Genomic DNA, 27,112 nt, shown 5'->3' with positions numbered 1-27,112 from the left:
AGAGAGTATAAAGGTTCATCAGAGTATAAAGGTTCATCAGAGAGTATAAAGTTTCATCAGAGAGTATAAAGGTTCATCAGAGTATAAATGTTCATCAGAGAGTATAAAGGTTCATCAGAGTATAAAGGTTCATCAGAGAGTATAAAGTTTCATCAGAGAGTATAAAGGTTCATCAGAGTATAAATGTTCATCAGAGAGTATAAAGGTTCATCAGAGAGTATAAAGGTTCATCAGAGAGTATAAAGGTTCATCAGAGAGTATAAAGGTTCATCAGAGAGTATAAAGTTTCATCAGAGGGTATAAAGGTTCATCAGAGAGTATAAAGTTTCATCAGAGAGTATAAAGGTTCATCAGAGAGTATAAAGGTTCATCAGAGAGTATAAAGGTTCATCAGAGAGTATAAAGGTTCATCAGAGAGTATACAGTTTCATCAGAGAGTATAAAGGTTCATCAGAGAGTATAAAGGTTCATCAGATAGTACAAAGGTTCATCAGAGAGTATAAAGGTTCATCAGAGAGTATAAAGGTTCATCAGAGAGTATGAAGTTTCATCAGAGGGTATAAAGGTTCATCAGAGAGTATAAAGTTTCATCAGAGAGTATAAAGGTTCATCAGAGAGTATAAAGGTTCATCAGAGAGTATAAAGGTTCATCAGAGAGTATAAAGGTTCATCAGAGAGTATACAGTTTCATCAGAGTATAAAGGTTCATCAGAGTATAAAGGTTCATCAGAGAGTATAAAGTTTCATTGGAGAGTATAAAGGTTCATCAGAGAGTATAAAGGTTCATCAGAGTATAAAGGTTCATCAGAGAGTATAAAGTTTCATCAGAGAGTATAAAGTTTCATTAGAGAGTATAAAGGTTCATCAGAGAGTATAAAGGTTCATCAGAGTATAAAGGTTCATCAGAGAGTATAAAGGTTCATCAGAGAGTATAAATGTTCATCAGAGAGTATAAAGGTTCATCAGATAGTATAAAGGTTCATCAGAGAGTATAAAGGTTCATCAGAGAGTATAAAGGTTCATCAGAGAGTATGAAGTTTCATCAGAGGGTATAAAGGTTCATCAGAGAGTATAAAGTTTCATCAGAGAGTATAAAGGTTCATCAGAGAGTATAAAGGTTCATCAGAGAGTATAAAGGTTCATCAGAGAGTATAAAGGTTCATCAGAGAGTATACAGTTTCATCAGAGTATAAAGGTTCATCAGAGTATAAAGGTTCATCAGAGAGTATAAAGTTTCATTAGAGAGTATAAAGGTTCATCAGAGAGTATAAAGGTTCATCAGAGTATAAAGGTTCATCAGAGAGTATAAAGTTTCATCAGAGAGTATAAAGTTTCATTAGAGAGTATAAAGGTTCATCAGAGAGTATAAAGGTTCATCAGAGTATAAAGGTTCATCAGAGAGTATAAAGGTTCATCAGAGAGTATAAATGTTCATCAGAGAGTATAAAGGTTCATCAGAGAGTATAAAGGTTCATCAGAGAGTATAAAGGTTCATCAGAGAGTATAAAGTTTCATCAGAGTATAAAGGTTCATCAGAGTATAAAGGTTCATCAGAGAGTATAAAGTTTCATTAGAGAGTATAAAGGTTCATCAGAGAGTATAAAGGTTCATCAGAGAGTATAAAGGTTCATCAGAGAGTATAAAGGTTCATCAGAGAGTATAAAGTTTCATTAGAGAGTATAAAGTTTCATCAGAGTATAAAGCTTCATCAGAGAGTATAAAGGTTTAATATTATTCACTCTGACACACGAGAAACACACGCTTGATATTATTCATTTTACTTTTGTAAATGTTCTCAATGATTTCAGGTTCAATCGCTGGTGACGACAGTAGAACTTTATATCTGAGGTTCATGTTCTGTTCAGTGATGGAACCTCATGATGGAAACTCATGATGGAACCTCATGATGGAACCTCATGATAGAACCTCATGATGGAACCTCATGCTGGAACCTCATGATGGAACCTCCTGATGGAACTTCATGGTGGAACCTCATGATGGAACCTCATGATGGAACCTTAATGATGGAACCTCATGATGGATCCTCATGATGGAACTTCATGATGGAACCTCATGATGGAACCTCATCTTGGAACCTCATGATGGAACCTCATGATGGAACCTCATGATGGAACCTCATGATGGAACCTCATGTTGGAACCTCATGATGGAACCTCATGATGGAATCTCATGTTGGAACCTCATGATGGAACTTCATGTTGGAACCTCATGATGGAACTTCATGATGGAACTTCATGATGGAACCTCATGATGGAACCTCATGATGGAACTTCATGATGGAACCTCATGATGGAACCTCATGATGGAACCTCATGTTGGAACTTCATGTTGGAACCTCATGATGGAACCTCATGATGGAACCTCATGATGGAACTTCATGATGGAACCTCATGATGGAACCTCATGCTGGAACCTCATGATGGAACCTCATGATGGAACCTCATGATGGAACCTCATGTTGGAACCTCATGATGGAACTTCTTAATGGAACCTCATGATGGAACCTCATCTTGGAACCTCATGATGGAACCTCATGATGGAACCTCATGCTGGAACCTCATGATGGAACCTCTTCATGATGGAACCTCCTCATGATGGAACCTCATGATGGAACCTCATGATGGAACCTCATGATGGAACCTCATGATGGAACCTCATGATGGAACTTCATGATGGAACCTCATGATGGAACCTCATGCTGGAACCTCATGATGGAACCTCATGATGGAACTTCATGGTGGGACCTCATGATGGAACCTCATGATGGAATCTCATATTGGAACCTCATGATAGAACCTCATGATGGAACTTCATGATGGAACCTCATGATGGAACCTCATGTTGGAACCTCATGATGGAACCTCATGATGGAACCTCATCTTGGAACTTCATGATGGAACTTCATGATGGAACCTCATGATGGAACATCATGATGGAACTTCATGATGGAACCTCATGATGGAACCTCATGATGGAACTTCATGATGGAACCTCATGATGGAACCTCATGATGGAACCTCATGATGGAACTTCATGATGGAACTTCATGATTGAACCTCATGATGGAACCTCATGATCGAGCCTCATGATGGAACTTCATGATGGAGCCTCATGATGGAACCTCATGATGGAACCTCATGATGGAACCTCATGATGGAACCTCCTCATGATTGAACTTCATGATGGAACCTCATGATGGAACCTCATGATGGAACCTCCTCATGATGGAACCTCCTCATGATGGAACCTCATGATGGAACCTCCTCATGATGGAACTTCATGATGGAACCTCATGATGGAACCTCATGATGGAACCTCATGATGGAACCTCATGATGGAACTTTATGATGGAACCTCATGATGGAACCTCATGATGGAACTTCATGATGGAACCTCCTCATGATGGAACCTCATAATGGAACCTCATGATTGAACCTCATGATGGAACTTCATGATGGAACTTCATGATGGAGCCTCATGATGGAACCTCATGATGGAACTTCATGATGGAACTTCATGATTGAACCTCATGATGGAACCTCATGATGGAGCCTCATGATGGAACTTCATGATGGAACCTCATGATTGAACCTCATGATGGAACTTCATGATGGAACTTCATGATTGAACCTCATGATTGAACCTCATGATGGAACCTCATGATGGAACTTCATGATTGATCCTCATGATGGAACTTCATGATTGAACCTCATGATGGAACCTCATGATTGAACCTCATGATGGAACTTCATGATGGAACTTCATGATTGAACCTCATGATGGAACCTCATGATTGAACCTCATGATGGAACCTCATGATTGAACCTCATGATGGAGCCTCAAGATGGAACTTCATGATGGAACCTCATGATTGAACCTCATGATGGAACTTCATGATTGAACCTCATGATGGAACCTCATGATTGAACCTCATGATGGAGCCTCATGATGGAACTTCATGATGGAACCTCATGATTGAACCTCATGATGGAACTTCATGATGGAACTTCATGATTGAACCTCATGATGGAACCTCATGATGGAGCCTCATGATGGAACTTCATGATGGAACTTCATGATTGAACCTCATGATGGAACCTCATGATGGAGCCTCATGATGGAACTTCATGATGGAACCTCATGATTGAACCTCATGATGGAACTTCATGATGGAACTTCATGATTGAACCTCATGATGGAACCTCATGATGGAACCTCATGATGGAACTTCATGATGGAACCTCATGATGGAACCTCATGATGGAACCTCATGATGGAACTTCATGATGGAACCTCATGATGGAACCTCATGATGGAACTTCATGATGGAACCTCATGATGGAACCTCATGATGGAACATCATGATGGAACCTCATGATGGAACTTCATGATGGAACTTCATGATTGAACCTCATGATGGAACATCATGATGGAACCTCATGATGGAACCTCATGATGGAACTTCATGATGGAACTTCATGATGGAACTTCATGATGGAACCTCATGATGGAACCTCATGATGGAACTTCATGATGGAACTTCATGATGGAACCTCATGATGGAACCTCATGATTGAACCTCATGATGGAACCTCATGATGGAACTTCATGATTGATCCTCATGATGGAACTTCATGATTGAACCTCATGATGGAACCTCATGATTGAACTTCATGATGGAACTTCATGATGGAACTTCATGATTGAACCTCATGATGGAACCTCATGATTGAACCTCATGATGGAACCTCATGATTGAACCTCATGATGGAGCCTCAAGATGGAACTTCATGATGGAACCTCATGATTGAACCTCATGATGGAACTTCATGATTGAACCTCATGATGGAACCTCATGATTGAACCTCATGATGGAGCCTCATGATGGAACTTCATGATGGAACCTCATGATTGAACCTCATGATGGAACTTCATGATGGAACTTCATGATTGAACCTCATGATGGAACCTCATGATGGAGCCTCATGATGGAGCCTCATGATGGAACTTCATGATGGAACTTCATGATTGAACCTCATGATGGAGCCTCATGATGGAGCCTCATGATGGAACTTCATGATTGAACCTCATGATGGAACTTCATGATGGAACTTCATGATTGGAACTTCATGATTGAACCTCATGATGGAACCTCATGATGGAACTTCATGATGGAACCTCATGATGGAACCTCATGATGGAACCTCATGATGGAACCTCATGATGGAACTTCATGATGGAACCTCATGATGGAACCTCATGATGGAACTTCATGATGGAACCTCATGATGGAACCTCATGATGGAACATCATGATGGAACCTCATGATGGAACTTCATGATGGAACTTCATGATTGAACCTCATGATGGAACATCATGATGGAACCTCATGATGGAACCTCATGATGGAACTTCATGATGGAACTTCATGATGGAACTTCATGATGGAACCTCATGATGGAACCTCATGATGGAACTTCATGATGGAACTTCATGATGGAACCTCATGATGGAACCTCATGATTGAACCTCATGATGGAACCTCATGATGGAACTTCATGATTGATCCTCATGATGGAACTTCATGATTGAACCTCATGATGGAACCTCATGATTGAACCTCATGATGGAACTTCATGATGGAACTTCATGATTGAACCTCATGATGGAACCTCATGATTGAACCTCATGATGGAACCTCATGATTGAACCTCATGATGGAGCCTCAAGATGGAACTTCATGATGGAACCTCATGATTGAACCTCATGATGGAACTTCATGATTGAACCTCATGATGGAACCTCATGATTGAACCTCATGATGGAGCCTCATGATGGAACTTCATGATGGAACCTCATGATTGAACCTCATGATGGAACTTCATGATGGAACTTCATGATTGAACCTCATGATGGAACCTCATGATGGAGCCTCATGATGGAACTTCATGATGGAACTTCATGATTGAACCTCATGATGGAACCTCATGATGGAGCCTCATGATGGAACTTCATGATGGAACCTCATGATTGAACCTCATGATGGAACTTCATGATGGAACTTCATGATTGAACCTCATGATGGAACCTCATGATGGAACCTCATGATGGAACTTCATGATGGAACCTCATGATGGAACCTCATGATGGAACCTCATGATGGAACTTCATGATGGAACCTCATGATGGAACCTCATGATGGAACTTCATGATGGAACCTCATGATGGAACCTCATGATGGAACATCATGATGGAACCTCATGATGGAACTTCATGATGGAACTTCATGATTGAACCTCATGATGGAACATCATGATGGAACCTCATGATGGAACCTCATGATGGAACTTCATGATGGAACTTCATGATGGAACTTCATGATGGAACCTCATGATGGAACCTCATGATGGAACTTCATGATGGAACTTCATGATGGAACCTCATGATGGAACCTCATGATTGAACCTCATGATGGAACCTCATGATGGAACTTCATGATTGATCCTCATGATGGAACTTCATGATTGAACCTCATGATGGAACCTCATGATTGAACCTCATGATGGAACTTCATGATGGAACTTCATGATTGAACCTCATGATGGAACCTCATGATTGAACCTCATGATGGAACCTCATGATTGAACCTCATGATGGAGCCTCAAGATGGAACTTCATGATGGAACCTCATGATTGAACCTCATGATGGAACTTCATGATTGAACCTCATGATGGAACCTCATGATTGAACCTCATGATGGAGCCTCATGATGGAACTTCATGATGGAACCTCATGATTGAACCTCATGATGGAACTTCATGATGGAACTTCATGATTGAACCTCATGATGGAACCTCATGATGGAGCCTCATGATGGAACTTCATGATGGAACTTCATGATTGAACCTCATGATGGAACCTCATGATGGAGCCTCATGATGGAACTTCATGATGGAACCTCATGATTGAACCTCATGATGGAACTTCATGATGGAACTTCATGATTGAACCTCATGATGGAACCTCATGATGGAACCTCATGATGGAACTTCATGATGGAACCTCATGATGGAACCTCATGATGGAACCTCATGATGGAACTTCATGATGGAACCTCATGATGGAACCTCATGATGGAACTTCATGATGGAACCTCATGATGGAACCTCATGATGGAACATCATGATGGAACCTCATGATGGAACTTCATGATGGAACTTCATGATTGAACCTCATGATGGAACATCATGATGGAACCTCATGATGGAACCTCATGATGGAACTTCATGATGGAACTTCATGATGGAACTTCATGATGGAACCTCATGATGGAACCTCATGATGGAACTTCATGATGGAACTTCATGATGGAACCTCATGATGGAACCTCATGATTGAACCTCATGATGGAACCTCATGATGGAACTTCATGATTGATCCTCATGATGGAACTTCATGATTGAACCTCATGATGGAACCTCATGATTGAACCTCATGATGGAACTTCATGATGGAACTTCATGATTGAACCTCATGATGGAACCTCATGATTGAACCTCATGATGGAACCTCATGATTGAACCTCATGATGGAGCCTCAAGATGGAACTTCATGATGGAACCTCATGATTGAACCTCATGATGGAACTTCATGATTGAACCTCATGATGGAACCTCATGATTGAACCTCATGATGGAGCCTCATGATGGAACTTCATGATGGAACCTCATGATTGAACCTCATGATGGAACTTCATGATGGAACTTCATGATTGAACCTCATGATGGAACCTCATGATGGAGCCTCATGATGGAACTTCATGATGGAACTTCATGATTGAACCTCATGATGGAACCTCATGATGGAGCCTCATGATGGAACTTCATGATGGAACCTCATGATTGAACCTCATGATGGAACTTCATGATGGAACTTCATGATTGAACCTCATGATGGAACCTCATGATGGAACCTCATGATGGAACTTCATGATGGAACCTCATGATGGAACCTCATGATGGAACCTCATGATGGAACTTCATGATGGAACCTCATGATGGAACCTCATGATGGAACTTCATGATGGAACCTCATGATGGAACCTCATGATGGAACATCATGATGGAACCTCATGATGGAACTTCATGATGGAACTTCATGATTGAACCTCATGATGGAACATCATGATGGAACCTCATGATGGAACCTCATGATGGAACTTCATGATGGAACTTCATGATGGAACTTCATGATGGAACCTCATGATGGAACCTCCAGACACACGTCAATCATCTCTTTGACACTTGACTGACACACATGATACACACACTCTCACACAACACACACACACACACGTTGTTTTGTGCTTCAGTTTCAAAGGATTATAAACAGAAAAACACAAACATCCATAAAAACTTATTGTTGTTGTAAATTTGTTGTTAAAAGACGAAAATAATGATAAAAATAAAAGTTTATTTAAATAATGAATCTTTGTTTCATTCGTTGAACTTTTGTTGCACAATTTTAATATATTGTGTTATTAGAAGTTTTCATGTTGTCATGACAACATTCTGTCATCCTCCACCGCTGATGCCGTGACGTCAGAGGTGGGCGGGGCTGTTGTGGTTGAGTGACTTGAGTTCTGCGAGTCACGTGTTCTGCTGCGGCTCGCCATGGTTCGGCTCGTGGTCTTCTGGGTCTGCTCGGTTCTGGTCCCACCTGCAGGGACGCGCGCGACGCTGCTGGCCGGAGCATGCGCAGAGGTGGCGGCAGGTGTGGCGGCAGGTGTGGCGGCAGGTGTGGCGGCAGGTGTGGCGGCAGGTGTGGCGGGAAGACACGTGACAGACAACCACGTGGTTCTGGACTGGACTGGACCTCTGGACCGGGATTTGATGGAGAAGTTGCAGCTGTGGTGCGTGAGCACACCTGTCCAGGTGCAGCGCGTGACACCGTTCACCTGCAGGATCCGGAGCGATGACGCTCACGTGCTTTATTTGGCGCCTCCTCGCGCTCACCTGGCGCAGGTGCACTGGGCGCGCGGGCAGGTGAGGCTCGAGGGCTCGCGGCGGGGGGTCCTTCAGGTGTGTCACCTGCTGAGGCTCGCGGCGCCGCGGCGGAGGTCCCGCGCGCTGACCTCTGACCTCACCTACACGGTCATAGTCGCGGAGCACGCGCGCGCCGGTGACCTCGTGTTCACAGTTCCGGATCAAAGGTTCGAGCGCCGACGGTTCGAGCTGATGACGTCACAGTCTGACCCAGTACAAGTGGAGCCGAACACGGGGCGCGTGTTCCTGACGCGAAGACTTGAAGAACCAGAAGAAGTTCTACTGAAGGTCCAGAAGATCTCAGGTACACACAAGTACACACAAGTACACACACATACACACACGTACACACAGGTACACACACGTACACACAGGTACACACACGTACACACAAGTACACACACATACACACACGTACACACAGGTACACACACGTACACACAGGTACACACACGTACACACAAGTACACACACGTACACACAGGTACACACAAGTACACACAAGTACACACACGTACACACAGGTACACACAAGTACACACAAGTACACACACATACACACACGTACACACACGTACACACAAGTACACGCACGTACACGCACGTACACGCACGTACACACAAGTACACACAAGTACACGCACGTACACACAAGTACACACACATACACACACGTACACACACGTACACACAAGTACACGCACGTACACACAAGTACACGCACGTACACGCACGTACACACACGTACACACAAGTACACGCACATACACACAAGTACACACACATACACACACATACACACACGTACACACGTACAAACACGTACACACACGTACACACACGTACACGCACGTACACACACGTACACGCACGTACACACAAGTACACGCACGTACACACACGTACACGCACGTACACGCACGTACACGCACGTACACGCACGTACACGCACGTACACGCACGTACACGCACGTACACGCACGTACACGCATGTACACGCACGTACACACAGGTACACGCGCGTACACACAGGTACACACAAGTACACACAAGTACACACACATACACACACGTACACACACGTACACACAAGTACACGCACGTACACGCACGTACACACAAGTACACACAGATACACACAGGTACACGCACGTACACCCACGTACACACAGGTACACGCACGTACACACAAGTACACACAGATACACACACGTACACACACGTACACACACGTACACACAGATACACACAGGTACACGCACGTACACACAAGTACACACAGATACACACAGGTACACGCACGTACACACAAGTACACACAGATACACACACGTACACGCACGTACACACAAGTACACACAGATACACACACGTACACGCACGTACACACAAGTACACACAGATACACACACGTACACGCACGTACACACAGATACACACACGTACACGCACGTACACACAAGTACACACAGATACACACACGTACACGCACGTACACACAGGTACACGCACGTACACGCACGTACACACAAGTACACACAGATACACACACGTACACACACGTACACGCACGTACACGCAAGTACACGCACGTACACGCAAGTACACGCACGTACACGCACGTACACGCACGTACACGCACGTACACACAGGTACACGCACGTACACGCACGTACACACAAGTACACACAGATACACACACGTACACACGTACATACAAATACACACAAGTACACGCACGTACACACATGTACACAAAGGTACACGCACGTACACGCACGTACACACAAGTACACACAGATACACACACGTACACACGTACATACAAATACACACAAGTACACGCACGTACACACAAGTACACGCACGTACACGCACGTACACGCACGTACACGCACGTACACGCACGTACACACAAGTACACACAGATACACAAACGTACACACGTACATACAAATACATACAAGTACACGCACGTACACATAAGTACACACACGTACACGCACGTACACGCACGTACACGCACGTACACGCACGTACACACAAGTACACACAGATACACACACGTACACACGTATATACAAATACACACAAGTACACACACGTACACACAAGTACACGCACGTACACGCACGTACACGCACGTACACGCACGTACACGCACGTACACACACGTACATACAAATACACACAAGTACACGCACGTACACACAAGTACACGCACGTACACACAGGTACACACACGTACACACGTACACACACGTACACACACGTACACACAAGTACGCACACGTACACACACGTACACACAGGTACACACAGATACACACACGTACACACACGTACACACACGTACACGCACGTACACGCACGTACACGCACGTACACACAAGTACACACAGATACACACACCTACACACGTACATACAAATACACACAAGTACACGCACGTACACACAAGTACACGCACGTACACACACGTACACACAGGTACACACACATACACACGTACACACACGTACACACACGTACACACACGTACACACAAGTACACACACGTACACACAGGTACACACACATACACACGTACACACAAGTACGCACACGTACACACACGTACACACACGTACACACTGGTACACACAGGTACACGCACGTACACGCACGTACACACACATACACACACGTACACACAGGTACACACACGTACACGCAGGTACACACAAGTACACACAGAGACAGAAACACGTGTGTGTCTCTACATGATGATTGATCAGCTTCAGACCAGATCAATCATCATGTGGGTCAAGGTCACCTGATCAATGCTTCTAACAACACGTGTCTCTCTGGACCAGAAAATGTGAGTCTGAACCTACTTAGATCCTCCTGTTGAAGATGAAGAAGATTAAGATGATGATGATGAAGATGAAGAAGATGAAGATGATGATGATGATGAAGATGATGAAGATGATGAAGATGATGAAGATGATGATGAAGATGAAGAAGATGAAGATAATGATGATGATGAAGATGATGAAGATGATGAAGATGATGAAGATGAAGATCAAGATGATGAAGATGAAGATGAAGATGATGAAGATGAAGATGAAGATGATGAAGATGAAGATGATGAAGATCAAGATGAAGATGATGAAGAAGATGAAGATGATGAAGATGAAGATGATGAAGAAGATGAAGATGAAGATGAAGATGATGAAGATGATGATGATGATGAAGATGAAGATGAAGATGATGAAGATCAAGATGAAGATGATGAAGAAGATGAAGATGAAGATGATGAAGAAGATGAAGATGAAGATGAAGATGATGAAGATGATGATGATGATGAAGATGAAGATGAAGATGATGAAGATCAAGATGAAGATGATGAAGAAGATGAAGATGATGAAGATGAAGATGATGAAGATGAAGATGATGAAGAAGATGAAGATGATGAAGATGATGAAGATGATGAAGATGAAGATGATGAAGATGAAGATCCTCAATCACCATAAATAAAGTCCAGCTTCATCTTTCCTAACCATGTTCTAGTGAAGTTCCTACAATAACGTACAGCAGGAGTTACTCTGTGTTCGTTGTTCTTCACTCTCACAGTCTCACCAGTATATGTTCTCCACTTGATCCTGGTCTCCTGGAGAAGAAGGTACTGGAGCTTCTTCTTGTAAACAGTTTCTGACACCATAGAGTACCTGTGTGTCCACCTGCCTACCAACTGGTTGGTTCTCCAGCACTGACCCAGAATCATCGTTGACTCGTTTGTTTCTGTTCAGATCCTCTTCGTTACTTTAAATACATCTTCCTGCAGTTCGATGAGCAACACCAAGTTCGCAGTGAAGACCTCGCGGTGAAGACCTCGCAGTGAAGACCTCGCAGTGAAGTCCTCGCGGTGAAGACCTCGCAGTGAAGACCTCGCGGTGAAGACCTCGCAGTGAAGACCTCTTGAACGTCCTCGCAGTGAAGTCCTCGCGGTGAAGTCCTCGCAGTGAACTCCTCGCGGTGTAGACCTCGCAGTGAAGACCTCGCAGTGAAGTCCTCGCGGTGAAGACCTCGCGGTGAAGTCCTCGCAGTGAACTCCTCGCGGTGAAGACCTCGCAGTGAAGACCTCTTGAACGTCCTCGCAGTGAAGTCCTCGCGGTGAAGACCTCGCAGTGAAGACCTCGCGGTGAAGACCTCGCGGTGAAGACCTCGCAGTGAACTCCTCGCGGTGAAGACCTCGCAGTGAACTCCTCGCGGTGAAGACCTCGCAGTGAAGACCTCTTGAACGTCCTCGCAGTGAAGACCTCGCGGTGAAGACCTCGCGGTGAAGACCTCGCGGTGAAGACCTCGCAGTGAAGACCTCACACCAGATCCCGGATCATCAAGTCAATCTCACGAGGAGAAACGTTTCAGCAACAAACTGAAACAGATTCACTCTTGATTTCTTTGAGATCTGAACCTCTCGCTGTCATCAGTGGTTCAGGTGAGTTTGTTCACCTTCTGCAGGTGAGCAGTGGTACCTGTGCAGGTTGAGTCTGGTCCGGACGAGCCTCCAGTGGACGATGTTTCCGTCTCCGTACCTGACGGTCGTGAGTCCTGAAGCTGCTCCTGGATCTGTCGTGTATCGACTGACCTCACTTCCTGCTGCAGTGACGTCTGGGCCTCTCAACTTCCTGCTGCTGGACGGTGAGTAGATGGTCTTTACGTGTCTCTCCTCTATGTCCTCGTGCACCTTCTCACCTGCAGACTCCTCCCCTTCCGTCGAGCACCTGAGCCTCATGATGACGATGATGACGATGATGAAGATGATGAAGATGTGTCTCCGCAGGGGGGCGGGGCTGCTTCGAGGTGGACCTGCTCTCAGGTGAGGTCCGGACCACGGGTCTCCCTCTGACCTTGAACATGGAGTACCTGCTGCAGGTGAAGGTCCAGGACCAGGGAGGTGGAGAAGGTCCAGTAGCTCAGGTGTCAGTGTTGGCTGGACTCAGAGCTCCTCAGTTCCTGCAGCCTCCAGCCACCCTCACCGTCCCAGAGAGCACCAGGCCGGGTCAAAGGTCAGACACACACGCCACCAAGAGAGAGAAAACTAAAGTGTGTGTGTGTGTGTGTGCGGCGCTGCAGTGTAGCAGTGTTCCGGGCCGTCTCCTTCCAGAACCTCAGCCTCTCCTTCTCCTCGGGGCCGAGCGACCTTCTGCTGCAGGACCTCAGTGGGGTCGTGACCTTGACCCGAGGCGTGGACTACGAGCGCGGAGACAACGAACACACACTGAAGGTCCGAGTGTTGGAGGCGGAGACTGGGCTGAGCAGTGATTGTGAGGTACACACACGCACACACACACGCACACACACACGCACACACACACCTTCATGGCTCCGCCCACAGGTCCAGGTGTTCATCACGGACGTGAACGACTGCACACCTGAGTTCTCTCGTCGCACCTACACCTGCCTCAACGTGCCGCCGCCCACGACGTCTCCTCTGCTGCGAGGTCCGACCCTACACGCTAACACGCTAACACGCTAACACGCTAACACGCTAACACGCTAACACGCTAACATGCTAACACCCGTCCTCAGTTCTGGCCCGGGACTGCGACTCGGGTCAGAACTCTCAGATCTCGTACTTCCTGCGGGACGAGCGCTTCAACATCTCGTCGGACGGCGAGATCCGAGCGACGCGCCGGCTGGACGGCGAGCGGCTCGACTACGCCTTCCTGGTGCTGGCCGTGGACGCCGGGACTCCACCGCTCAGCGGTTCTGCCTCGGTCCGAGTCACAGTCGCACCGGTGTCCGACCCAGCAGCGTACGTGTGTTTGGTTCTGACCCGGCTAAGAAACGACCAACGTGATGATGTCACTTCTGTGGTTCTGACACTCTTGGGTCTCTTCAGGAAGTCCAAAGGTGTGGGTTCTGACCCGGATGAGGACTCCTACATCCCAGACGATGATGACGTCCTGCCAGACCCTCACTCAGGTGTGACTTGCGTACAGGTGAGCGTGTTGATGTGGGTCAGAACCTGAAGGTCCTCTTCCTCCCGGTCCAGTGGACCTCGGGCCGGGCAGCATCGTTCGTCTGCAGCTGATCAACATGAGAAGTTCTGATCAGACCCACGTCCAGATGTCGCTGCGGACCCGCTCCAGCTCCGGAACCTTGCTCTCCATCAGGTCCCGGGACACCAGCCAGAGCATGGTTCTGCAGGTACATTGTTGCTGCTTGTGTCACCTTCAACATCGTGACCTCTGACCTGCTCCCAGATCTCAAGCGGCCTGCTGGTGCTGCTGCTAGACGGGTCAGAGGTCAGTCATGTGATGCATCTCCCGGGTCAGCGTGTAGACGTGGGGCGCTGGGTTCAAGTCGACCTGCGTCGCCGTGACGACCTGTTCGTGGCTCGAGTGGAGCTGGACGGAGGCGTGAGTGAGGTCGAGTCTTTCCTCGGCTCCCGGCCAGAACCCAACCTTAACCCGGACATGGTGACAGTCGGTGGTGGAACAGGGTCCAATTTCCAGGGTAAGAGAGGCGGTCGTCATAGAAACGTGACGCTCACTCGCAATCGTCATGGAAACGTGTTGCTCACTCGCGGTCGTCATGGAAATGTGACGCTCACTCGCGGTCGTCGTGGTAACGTGACGCTCACTCGCAATCGTCATGGAAACGTGTTGCTCACTCGCGGTCGTCATGGAAATGTGACGCTCACTCGCGGTCGTCATGGAAACGTGACGCTCACTCGCGGTCGTCATGGAAACGTGACGCTCACTCACGGTCGTCGTGGAAACATGACGCTCACTCGCGGTCGTCGTGGTAACGTGACGCTCACTCGCAATCGTCGTGGTAACGTGACGCTCACTCGCAATCGTCGTGGAAACGTGACGCTCACTCGCAATCGTCGTGGTAACGTGGCGCTCACTCGCCATCGTCATGGAAACGTGACGCTCACTTGCAATCGTCGTGGAAACGTGACGCTCACTCGCAATCGTCGTGGTAACGTGACGCTCACTCGCAATCGTCATGGAAACATGACGCTCACTCGCGGTCGTCATGGAAACGTGACGCTCACTCGCAATCGTCGTGGAAACGTGACGCTCACTCGCAATCGTCGTGGTAACGTGACGCTCACTCGCAATCGTCGTGGAAACGTGACGCTCACTCGCGGTCGTCATGGAAACGTGACGCTCACTCGCAATCGTCGTGGTAACGTGACGCTCACTCGCAATCGTCGTGGAAACGTGACGCTCACTCGCAATCGTCGTGGTAACGTGACGCTCACTCGCAATCGTCGTGGAAACGTGACGCTCACTCGCAATCGTCGTGGAAACGTGACGCTCACTCGCGGTCGTCATGGAAACGTGACGCTCACTCGCAATCGTCGTGGAAACGTGACGCTCACTCGCAATCGTCGTGGTAACGTGACGCTCACTCGCAATCGTCGTGGAAACGTGATGCTCACTCGCAATCGTCGTGGTAACGTGACGCTCACTCGCAATCGTCGTGGAAACGTGACGCTCACTCGCGGTCGTCATGGAAACGTGACGCTCACTCGCAATCGTCGTGGAAACGTGACGCTCACTCGCAATCGTCGTGGTAACGTGACGCTCACTCGCGGTCGTCATGGAAACGTGACGCTCACTCGCAATCGTCGTGGAAACGTGACGCTCACTCGCAATCGTCGTGGTAACGTGACGCTCACTCACTGCTCCTTCAGGATGCGTGAAGGACGTTCGTGTCAACGGTCTGTTGCTGTCTCTGGACGGACTGAACACTGATCAGGTTCTGGTTCTGGAACAAAGAGGAGTCACACCAGGCTGCACCAGCGACACCTGCAGGTCTCAACCCTGTGCTGCGCCAATGACCTGCGTTGACCTGTGGAGGAAACCCCTGTGCAGGTGAGTCTGTGTGTAATTGTTTATATACAGTAGGTGTGTGTACATGAGTGTGTGTGTCCATAAGTGTGTGTGTCCAGGTGTCCTGCAGGTGAGCTGAAGGACGAGCGGGTCTGTGCTCCGTCTCCTTGTAGCTCCGCCCCCTGTCAAAATGGCGGCTCGTGCGTGGTGAAGCTTCCCGACAGCTTCAGGTGTCGATGTGTGGAGGGGTTCAGAGGGAGACGCTGCCAGCTGGGGGGTGTCAAAGGTCACCTGGCGTCACTCAGCCCCAGCTCCATCCTGATGCTCAGCATGAGTCTGCTGGTGTTCTTCGGTCAGTGGCACGTAACCGTGTAGAACACGTCAACTCTGACACGCGTGTTTATACACATGACAACTCTGACATGTGTGTAGAACACGTCAACTCTGACACACGTGTTTATACACATGTCAACTCTGACACACGTGTAGTACACATGTCAACTCTGACACGCATGTTTATACACATGTCAACTCTGACACACGTGTAGTACACATGTCAACTTTGACACATGTCTTTATACATACGTGAACTCTGACACGCGTGTAGAACACATGTCAATTCTGACACACGTGTTTATACACATGTGAACTCTGACACGTGTGTAGAACACGTGAACTCTGACACGCGTGTTTTTACACATGTCAACTCTGACACGCATGTTTATAAATACGTGAACTCTGACACGCGTGTTTATACATACGTGAACTCTGACACCTGTGTTTATACATACGTGAACTCTGACACGCGTGTTTATACATACGTGAACTCTGACACGCGTGTTTATACACATGTCAACTCTGACACACGTGTAGTACACATGTCAACTCTGACACGCGTGTTTATACACATGTCAACTCTGACATGCGTGTAGAACACATGTCAACTCTGACACGCGTGTTTATACACATGTCAACTCTGACACGCGTGTAGAACACATGTCAACTCTGACACGCGTGTTTATACACATGTCAACTCTGACACACGTGTTTATACACATGTCAACTCTGACACGCGTGTAGAACACATGTCAACTCTGACCTAGTGTTTATACACACGTCAACTCTGACACGCGTGTTTATACATACGTGAACTCTGACACGTGTGTTTATACACATGTCAACTCTGACACACGTGTAGTACACATGTCAACTCTGACACGCGTGTTTATACACATGTCAACTCTGACACGTGTTTATAGACATGTGAACTCTGACACGCGTGTTTATACACATGTCAACTCTGACACGTGTGTAGAACACATGTCAACTCTGACACGCGTGTTTATACACATGTCAACTCTGACATGCGTGTTTATACACATGTCAACTCTGACACGCGTGTTTATACACACGTCAACTCTGACACGCGTGTTTATACACATGTCAACTCACACGTGTAGTACACATGTCAACTCTGACACGTGTGTAGAACTGGTGAACTCTGACACACGTGTTTATACACACGTCAACTCTGACACGCGTGTTTATACACATGTCAACTCTGACACGCGTGTAGAATACATGTCAACTCTGACACGCGTGTTAATACACATGTCAACTCTGACACGTGTGTAGAACACGTGAACATTGACACACGTCTTTATACATACGTGAACTCTGACACGCGTGTAGAACACATGTCAATTCTGACACACGTGTTTATACACATGTCAACTCTGACACGCGTGTTTATACACATGTCAACTCTGACACGCGTGTTTATACACATGTCAACTCTTACATGCGTGTTTATACACATGTCAACTCTGACACGCGTGTTTATTCACATGTCAACTGACACACGTCTTTATACATACGTGAACTCTGACACGCGTGTAGAACACATGTCAATTCTGACACACATGTTTATACACATGTCAACTCTGACACGTGTGTAGAACACGTGAACTCTGACACGCGTGTTTATACACATGTCAACTCTGACACGCGTGTAGAACACATGTCAACTCTGACACGCGTGTTTATACACATGTCAACTCTGACACGTGTGTAGAACACGTGAACTCTGACACACGTCTTTATACATACGTGAACTCTGACACGCGTGTAGAACACATGTCAACTCTGACATGCGTGTTTATACACATGTCAACTCTGACACGTGTGTTTATACATACGTGAACTCTGACACGCGTGTAATACACATGTCAACTCTGACACGCGTGTAGAACACATGTCAACTCTGACATGCGTGTTTATACACATGTCAACTCTGACACGTGTGTTTATACATACGTGAACTCTGACACGCGTGTTAATACACATGTCAACTCTGACACGTGTGTAGAACACGTGAACTCTGACACTTGTCTTTATACATACGTGAACTCTGACACGCGTGTAGAACACATGTCAATTCTGACACACGTGTTTATACACATGTGAACTCTGACACGCGTGTTTATACACATGTCAACTCTGACACGCATGTTTATACATACGTGAACTCTGACACGCGTGTTTATACATACGTGAACTCTGACACGCGTGTTTATACACATGTCAACTCTGACACACGTGTAGTACACATGTCAACTCTGACACACGTGTTTATACATACATGAACTCTGACACGTGTGTTTATACATACGTGAACTCTGACACGCGTGTTTATACATACGTGAACTCTGACACGCGTGTTTATACATACGTGAACTCTGACATGCGTGTTTATACACATATCAACTCTGACACGTGTGTTTATACATACGTGAACTCTGACATGCGTGTTAATACACATGTCAACTCTGACACGTGTGAAGAACATGTGAACTCTGACACACGTGTAGAACACATGTCAATTCTGACACCCGTGTTTATACACATGTCAACTCTGACACGTGTGTAGAACACGTGAACTCTGACACGCGTGTTTATACACATGTCAACTCTGACACGCGTGTAGAACACATGTCAACTCTGACACGCGTGTTTATACACATGTCAACTCTGACACGTGTGTAGAACACGTGAACTCTGACACACGTCTTTATACATACGTGAACTCTGACACGCGTGTTTATACACATGTCAACTCTTACATGCGTGTTTATACACATGTCAACTCTGACACGCGTGTTTATACACATGTCAACTCTGACATGCGTGTTTATACACATATCAACTCTGACACGTGTGTTTATACATACGTGAACTCTGACATGCGTGTTAATACACATGTCAACTCTGACACGTGTGTAGAACATGTGAACTCTGACACACGTCTTTATACATACGTGAACTCTGACACGCGTGTAGAACACATGTCAATTCTGACACACATGTTTATACACATGTCAACTCTGACACGTGTGTAGAACACGTGAACTCTGACACGCGTGTTTATACACATGTCAACTCTGACACGCGTGTAGAACACATGTCAACTCTGACACGCGTGTTTATACACATGTCAACTCTGACACGTGTGTAGAACACGTGAACTCTGACACACGTCTTTATACATACGTGAACTCTGACACGCGTGTAGAACACATGTCAACTCTGACATGCGTGTTTATACACATGTCAACTCTGACACGTGTGTTTATACATACGTGAACTCTGACACGCGTGTAATACACATGTCAACTCTGACACGCGTGTAGAACACATGTCAACTCTGACATGCGTGTTTATACACATGTCAACTCTGACACGCGTGTTTATACATACGTGAACTCTGACACGCGTGTTTATACATACGTGAACTCTGACATGCGTGTTTATACACATATCAACTCTGACACGTGTGTTTATACATACGTGAACTCTGACATGCGTGTTAATACACATGTCAACTCTGACACGTGTGAAGAACATGTGAACTCTGACACACGTGTAGAACACATGTCAATTCTGACACCCGTGTTTATACACATGTCAACTCTGACACGTGTGTAGAACACGTGAACTCTGACACGCGTGTTTATACACATGTCAACTCTGACACGCGTGTAGAACACATGTCAACTCTGACACGCGTGTTTATACACATGTCAACTCTGACACGTGTGTAGAACACGTGAACTCTGACACACGTCTTTATACATACGTGAACTCTGACACGCGTGTTTATACACATGTCAACTCTTACATGCGTGTTTATACACATGTCAACTCTGACACGCGTGTTTATACACATGTCAACTCTGACATGCGTGTTTATACACATATCAACTCTGACACGTGTGTTTATACATACGTGAACTCTGACATGCGTGTTAATACACATGTCAACTCTGACACGTGTGTAGAACATGTGAACTCTGACACACGTCTTTATACATACGTGAACTCTGACACGCGTGTAGAACACATGTCAATTCTGACACACATGTTTATACACATGTCAACTCTGACACGTGTGTAGAACACGTGAACTCTGACACGCGTGTTTATACACATGTCAACTCTGACACGCGTGTAGAACACATGTCAACTCTGACACGCGTGTTTATACATACGTGAACTCTGACATGCGTGTTTATACACATATCAACTCTGACACGTGTGTTTATACATACGTGAACTCTGACATGCGTGTTAATACACATGTCAACTCTGACACGTGTGAAGAACATGTGAACTCTGACACACGTGTAGAACACATGTCAATTCTGACACCCGTGTTTATACACATGTCAACTCTGACACGTGTGTAGAACACGTGAACTCTGACACGCGTGTTTATACACATGTCAACTCTGACACGCGTGTAGAACACATGTCAACTCTGACACGCGTGTTTATACACATGTCAACTCTGACACGTGTGTAGAACACGTGAACTCTGACACACGTCTTTATACATACGTGAACTCTGACACGCGTGTTTATACACATGTCAACTCTTACATGCGTGTTTATACACATGTCAACTCTGACACGCGTGTTTATACACATGTCAACTCTGACATGCGTGTTTATACACATATCAACTCTGACACGTGTGTTTATACATACGTGAACTCTGACATGCGTGTTAATACACATGTCAACTCTGACACGTGTGTAGAACATGTGAACTCTGACACACGTCTTTATACATACGTGAACTCTGACACGCGTGTAGAACACATGTCAATTCTGACACACATGTTTATACACATGTCAACTCTGACACGTGTGTAGAACACGTGAACTCTGACACGCGTGTTTATACACATGTCAACTCTGACACGCGTGTAGAACACATGTCAACTCTGACACGCGTGTTTATACACATGTCAACTCTGACACGTGTGTAGAACACGTGAACTCTGACACACGTCTTTATACATACGTGAACTCTGACACGCGTGTAGAACACATGTCAACTCTGACATGCGTGTTTATACACATGTCAACTCTGACACGTGTGTTTATACATACGTGAACTCTGACACGCGTGTAATACACATGTCAACTCTGACACGCGTGTAGAACACATGTCAACTCTGACATGCGTGTTTATACACATGTCAACTCTGACACGTGTGTTTATACATACGTGAACTCTGACACGCGTGTTAATACACATGTCAACTCTGACACGTGTGTAGAACACGTGAACTCTGACACTTGTCTTTATACATACGTGAACTCTGACATGCGTGTAGAACACATGTCAATTCTGACACACGTGTTTATACACATGTGAACTCTGACACGCGTGTTTATACACATGTCAACTCTGACACGCATGTTTATACATACGTGAACTCTGACACGTGTGTTTATACATACGTGAACTCTGACACGCGTGTTTATACATACGTGAACTCTGACACGCGTGTTTATACATACGTGAACTCTGACACGCGTGTTTATACATACGTGAACTCTGACACGCGTGTTTATACATACGTGAACTCTGACACGCGTGTTTATACACATGTCAACTCTGACACACGTGTAGTACACATGTCAACTCTGACACGCGTGTTTATACATACGTGAACTCTGACACGTGTGTTTATACATACGTGAACTCTGACACACGTGTTTATACATACGTGAACTCTGACACGCGTGTTTATACATACGTGAACTCTGACACGCGTGTTTATACACACGTGAACTCTGACACGTGTGTTTATACACACGTGAACTCTGACACGCGTGTTTATACATACGTGAACTCTGACACGTGTGTTTAAACATACGTGAACTCTGACACGCGTTTATACACACGTGAACTCTGACACGCGTGTTTATACACACGTGAACTCTGACACGTGTGTTTATACATACGTGAACTCTGACACGTGTGTTGATACATACGTGAACTCTGACACGCGTGTTTATACATACGTGAACTCCGACACGTGTGTATAAACACGCGTGAACTCCGACACGCGTGTTTATACACACGTGAACTCTGACACGTGTGTTTATACATACGTGAACTCTGACACGCGTGTAGAACACATGTCAATTCTGACACACATGTTTATACACATGTCAACTCTGACACGTGTGTAGAACACGTGAACTCTGACACGCGTGTTTATACACATGTCAACTCTGACACGCGTGTAGAACACATGTCAACTCTGACACGCGTGTTTATACATACGTGAACTCTGACATGCGTGTTTATACACATATCAACTCTGACACGTGTGTTTATACATACGTGAACTCTGACATGCGTGTTAATACACATGTCAACTCTGACACGTGTGAAGAACATGTGAACTCTGACACACGTGTAGAACACATGTCAATTCTGACACCCGTGTTTATACACATGTCAACTCTGACACGTGTGTAGAACACGTGAACTCTGACACGCGTGTTTATACACATGTCAACTCTGACACGCGTGTAGAACACATGTCAACTCTGACACGCGTGTTTATACACATGTCAACTCTGACACGTGTGTAGAACACGTGAACTCTGACACACGTCTTTATACATACGTGAACTCTGACACGCGTGTTTATACACATGTCAACTCTTACATGCGTGTTTATACACATGTCAACTCTGACACGCGTGTTTATACACATGTCAACTCTGACATGCGTGTTTATACACATATCAACTCTGACACGTGTGTTTATACATACGTGAACTCTGACATGCGTGTTAATACACATGTCAACTCTGACACGTGTGTAGAACATGTGAACTCTGACACACGTCTTTATACATACGTGAACTCTGACACGCGTGTAGAACACATGTCAATTCTGACACACATGTTTATACACATGTCAACTCTGACACGTGTGTAGAACACGTGAACTCTGACACGCGTGTTTATACACATGTCAACTCTGACACGCGTGTAGAACACATGTCAACTCTGACACGCGTGTTTATACACATGTCAACTCTGACACGTGTGTAGAACACGTGAACTCTGACACACGTCTTTATACATACGTGAACTCTGACACGCGTGTAGAACACATGTCAACTCTGACATGCGTGTTTATACACATGTCAACTCTGACACGTGTGTTTATACATACGTGAACTCTGACACGCGTGTAATACACATGTCAACTCTGACACGCGTGTAGAACACATGTCAACTCTGACATGCGTGTTTATACACATGTCAACTCTGACACGTGTGTTTATACATACGTGAACTCTGACACGCGTGTTAATACACATGTCAACTCTGACACGTGTGTAGAACACGTGAACTCTGACACTTGTCTTTATACATACGTGAACTCTGACATGCGTGTAGAACACATGTCAATTCTGACACACGTGTTTATACACATGTGAACTCTGACACGCGTGTTTATACACATGTCAACTCTGACACGCATGTTTATACATACGTGAACTCTGACACGTGTGTTTATACATACGTGAACTCTGACACGCGTGTTTATACATACGTGAACTCTGACACGCGTGTTTATACATACGTGAACTCTGACACGCGTGTTTATACATACGTGAACTCTGACACGCGTGTTTATACATACGTGAACTCTGACACGCGTGTTTATACACATGTCAACTCTGACACACGTGTAGTACACATGTCAACTCTGACACGCGTGTTTATACATACGTGAACTCTGACACGTGTGTTTATACATACGTGAACTCTGACACACGTGTTTATACATACGTGAACTCTGACACGCGTGTTTATACATACGTGAACTCTGACACGCGTGTTTATACACACGTGAACTCTGACACGTGTGTTTATACACACGTGAACTCTGACACGCGTGTTTATACATACGTGAACTCTGACACGTGTGTTTAAACATACGTGAACTCTGACACGCGTTTATACACACGTGAACTCTGACACGCGTGTTTATACACACGTGAACTCTGACACGTGTGTTTATACATACGTGAACTCTGACACGTGTGTTGATACATACGTGAACTCTGACACGCGTGTTTATACATACGTGAACTCCGACACGTGTGTATAAACACGCGTGAACTCCGACACGCGTGTTTATACACACGTGAACTCTGACACGTGTGTTTATACATACGTGAACTCTGACACGCGTGTTTATACATACGTGAACTCTGACACGCGTGTTTATACACACGTGAACTCTGACACGTGTGTTTATACACACGTGAACTCTAACACGCGTGTTTATACATACGTGAACTCTGACACGTGTGTTTAAACATACGTGAACTCTGACACGTGTGTTTATACACACGTGAACTCTAACACGCGTGTTTATACATACGTGAACTCTGACACGCGTGTTTATACATACGTGAACTCTGACACGCGTGTTTATACATACGTGAACTCCGACACGTGTGTATAAACACGCGTGAACTCCGACACGCGTGTTTATACACACGTGAACTCTGACACGTGTGTTTATACATACGTGAACTCTGACACGCGTGTTTATACACACGTGAACTCTGACACGTGTGTTTATACACACGTGAACTCTAACACGCGTGTTTATACATACGTGAACTCTGACACGTGTGTTTAAACATACGTGAACTCTGACACGTGTGTTTATACACACGTGAACTCTAACACGCGTGTTTATACATACGTGAACTCTGACACGCGTGTTTATACATACGTGAACTCTGACACGCGTGTTTATACATACGTGAACTCTGACACGCGTGTTTATACATACGTGAACTCTGACACGCGTGTTTATACATACGTGAACTCTGACACGCGTGTTTATACATACGTGAACTCTGACACGCGTGTTTATACACACGTGAACTCTGACACGTGTGTTTATACACACGTGAACTCTGACACGTGTGTTTATACACACGTGAACTCTGACACGCGTGTTTATACATACGTGAACTCTGACACGCGTGTTTATACATACGTGAACTCTGACACGTGTGTTTATACATACGTGAACTCTGACACGCGTGTTTATACATACGTGAACTCTGACACGCGTGTTTATACACGTTTATATACGTGTGTTGTGCAGCTCTACTGGTCGCCGTGACCGTCTGGAACCAGAGAGGAAGTAGAAACAAGTTCAGAGCCACGAGAACAAGGACTCTTGAAGAACATGTGAGCAGAGAAGAGACGCACACAGAGAGCAGGTACACACACTTGTATGTACACATTTACACACACACACCTGTATGTACACACATGTACACATACGCTGCTCGTCCTGACGTGTCGATCCACGTGTACATATATATACCGTATGAACAGTATATATATGTACACGTGTACATATATATACAGTATGAACAGTATATATATGTACACGTGTACATATATATACCGTATGAACAGTATATATATGTACACGTGTACATATATATACAGTATGAACAGTATATATATGTACACGTGTACATATATATACCGTATGAACAGTATATATATGTACACGTGTACATATATATACAGTATGAACAGTATATATATGTACACGTGTACATATACACACGTACATCAGATGACTCCAGTATTTACTCGTCAGTTTCATACCTGATCAATGACATCAAATGGTCAATAATCATGTCAAACATGTGTCATCAGCGCCCCCTACAGGACTGAGGGGCCCCCGGCATGAGGTCTGCAGTTCCACTGAAGCACTCGAGAGGGCGCCACACTCCTGATGTCACTTCCTGTTTCCCTCACATTTAAAACACAAGTGGTTTGAGTTTGTTTA

The 27,112-nt window shown here is 45.4% G+C and overlaps 1 protein-coding gene across 1 annotated transcript; it reads left to right on the top strand.

Annotated features, from left to right (window-relative positions):
- Nucleotides 1-8,694: 8,694 nt before the first annotated feature.
- LOC148063120 (uncharacterized) lies at nt 8,695-27,099 on the top strand. Its single transcript, XM_087812401.1, has 13 exons — nt 8,695-9,370; nt 13,570-13,749; nt 13,892-14,117; nt 14,185-14,380; nt 14,447-14,552; nt 14,641-14,866; nt 14,954-15,036; nt 15,107-15,261; nt 15,318-15,570; nt 16,763-16,943; nt 17,021-17,253; nt 26,411-26,528; nt 26,980-27,099. The coding sequence occupies exons 1-13, from the start codon at nt 8,695-8,697 to the stop codon at nt 27,011-27,013; spliced, it is 2,667 nt and encodes an 888-aa protein (XP_087668527.1). The 3' UTR covers nt 27,014-27,099.
- Nucleotides 27,100-27,112: the final 13 nt, after the last annotated feature.

This window comes from Callionymus lyra, chromosome 17 (genome assembly GCF_982586985.1).
Source record: "Callionymus lyra chromosome 17, fCalLyr1.hap1.1, whole genome shotgun sequence".
In the NCBI taxonomy this organism is placed as follows: Eukaryota; Metazoa; Chordata; class Actinopteri; order Syngnathiformes; family Callionymidae; genus Callionymus; species Callionymus lyra.
This window is presented reverse-complemented; position numbering and strand designations above follow the sequence as displayed.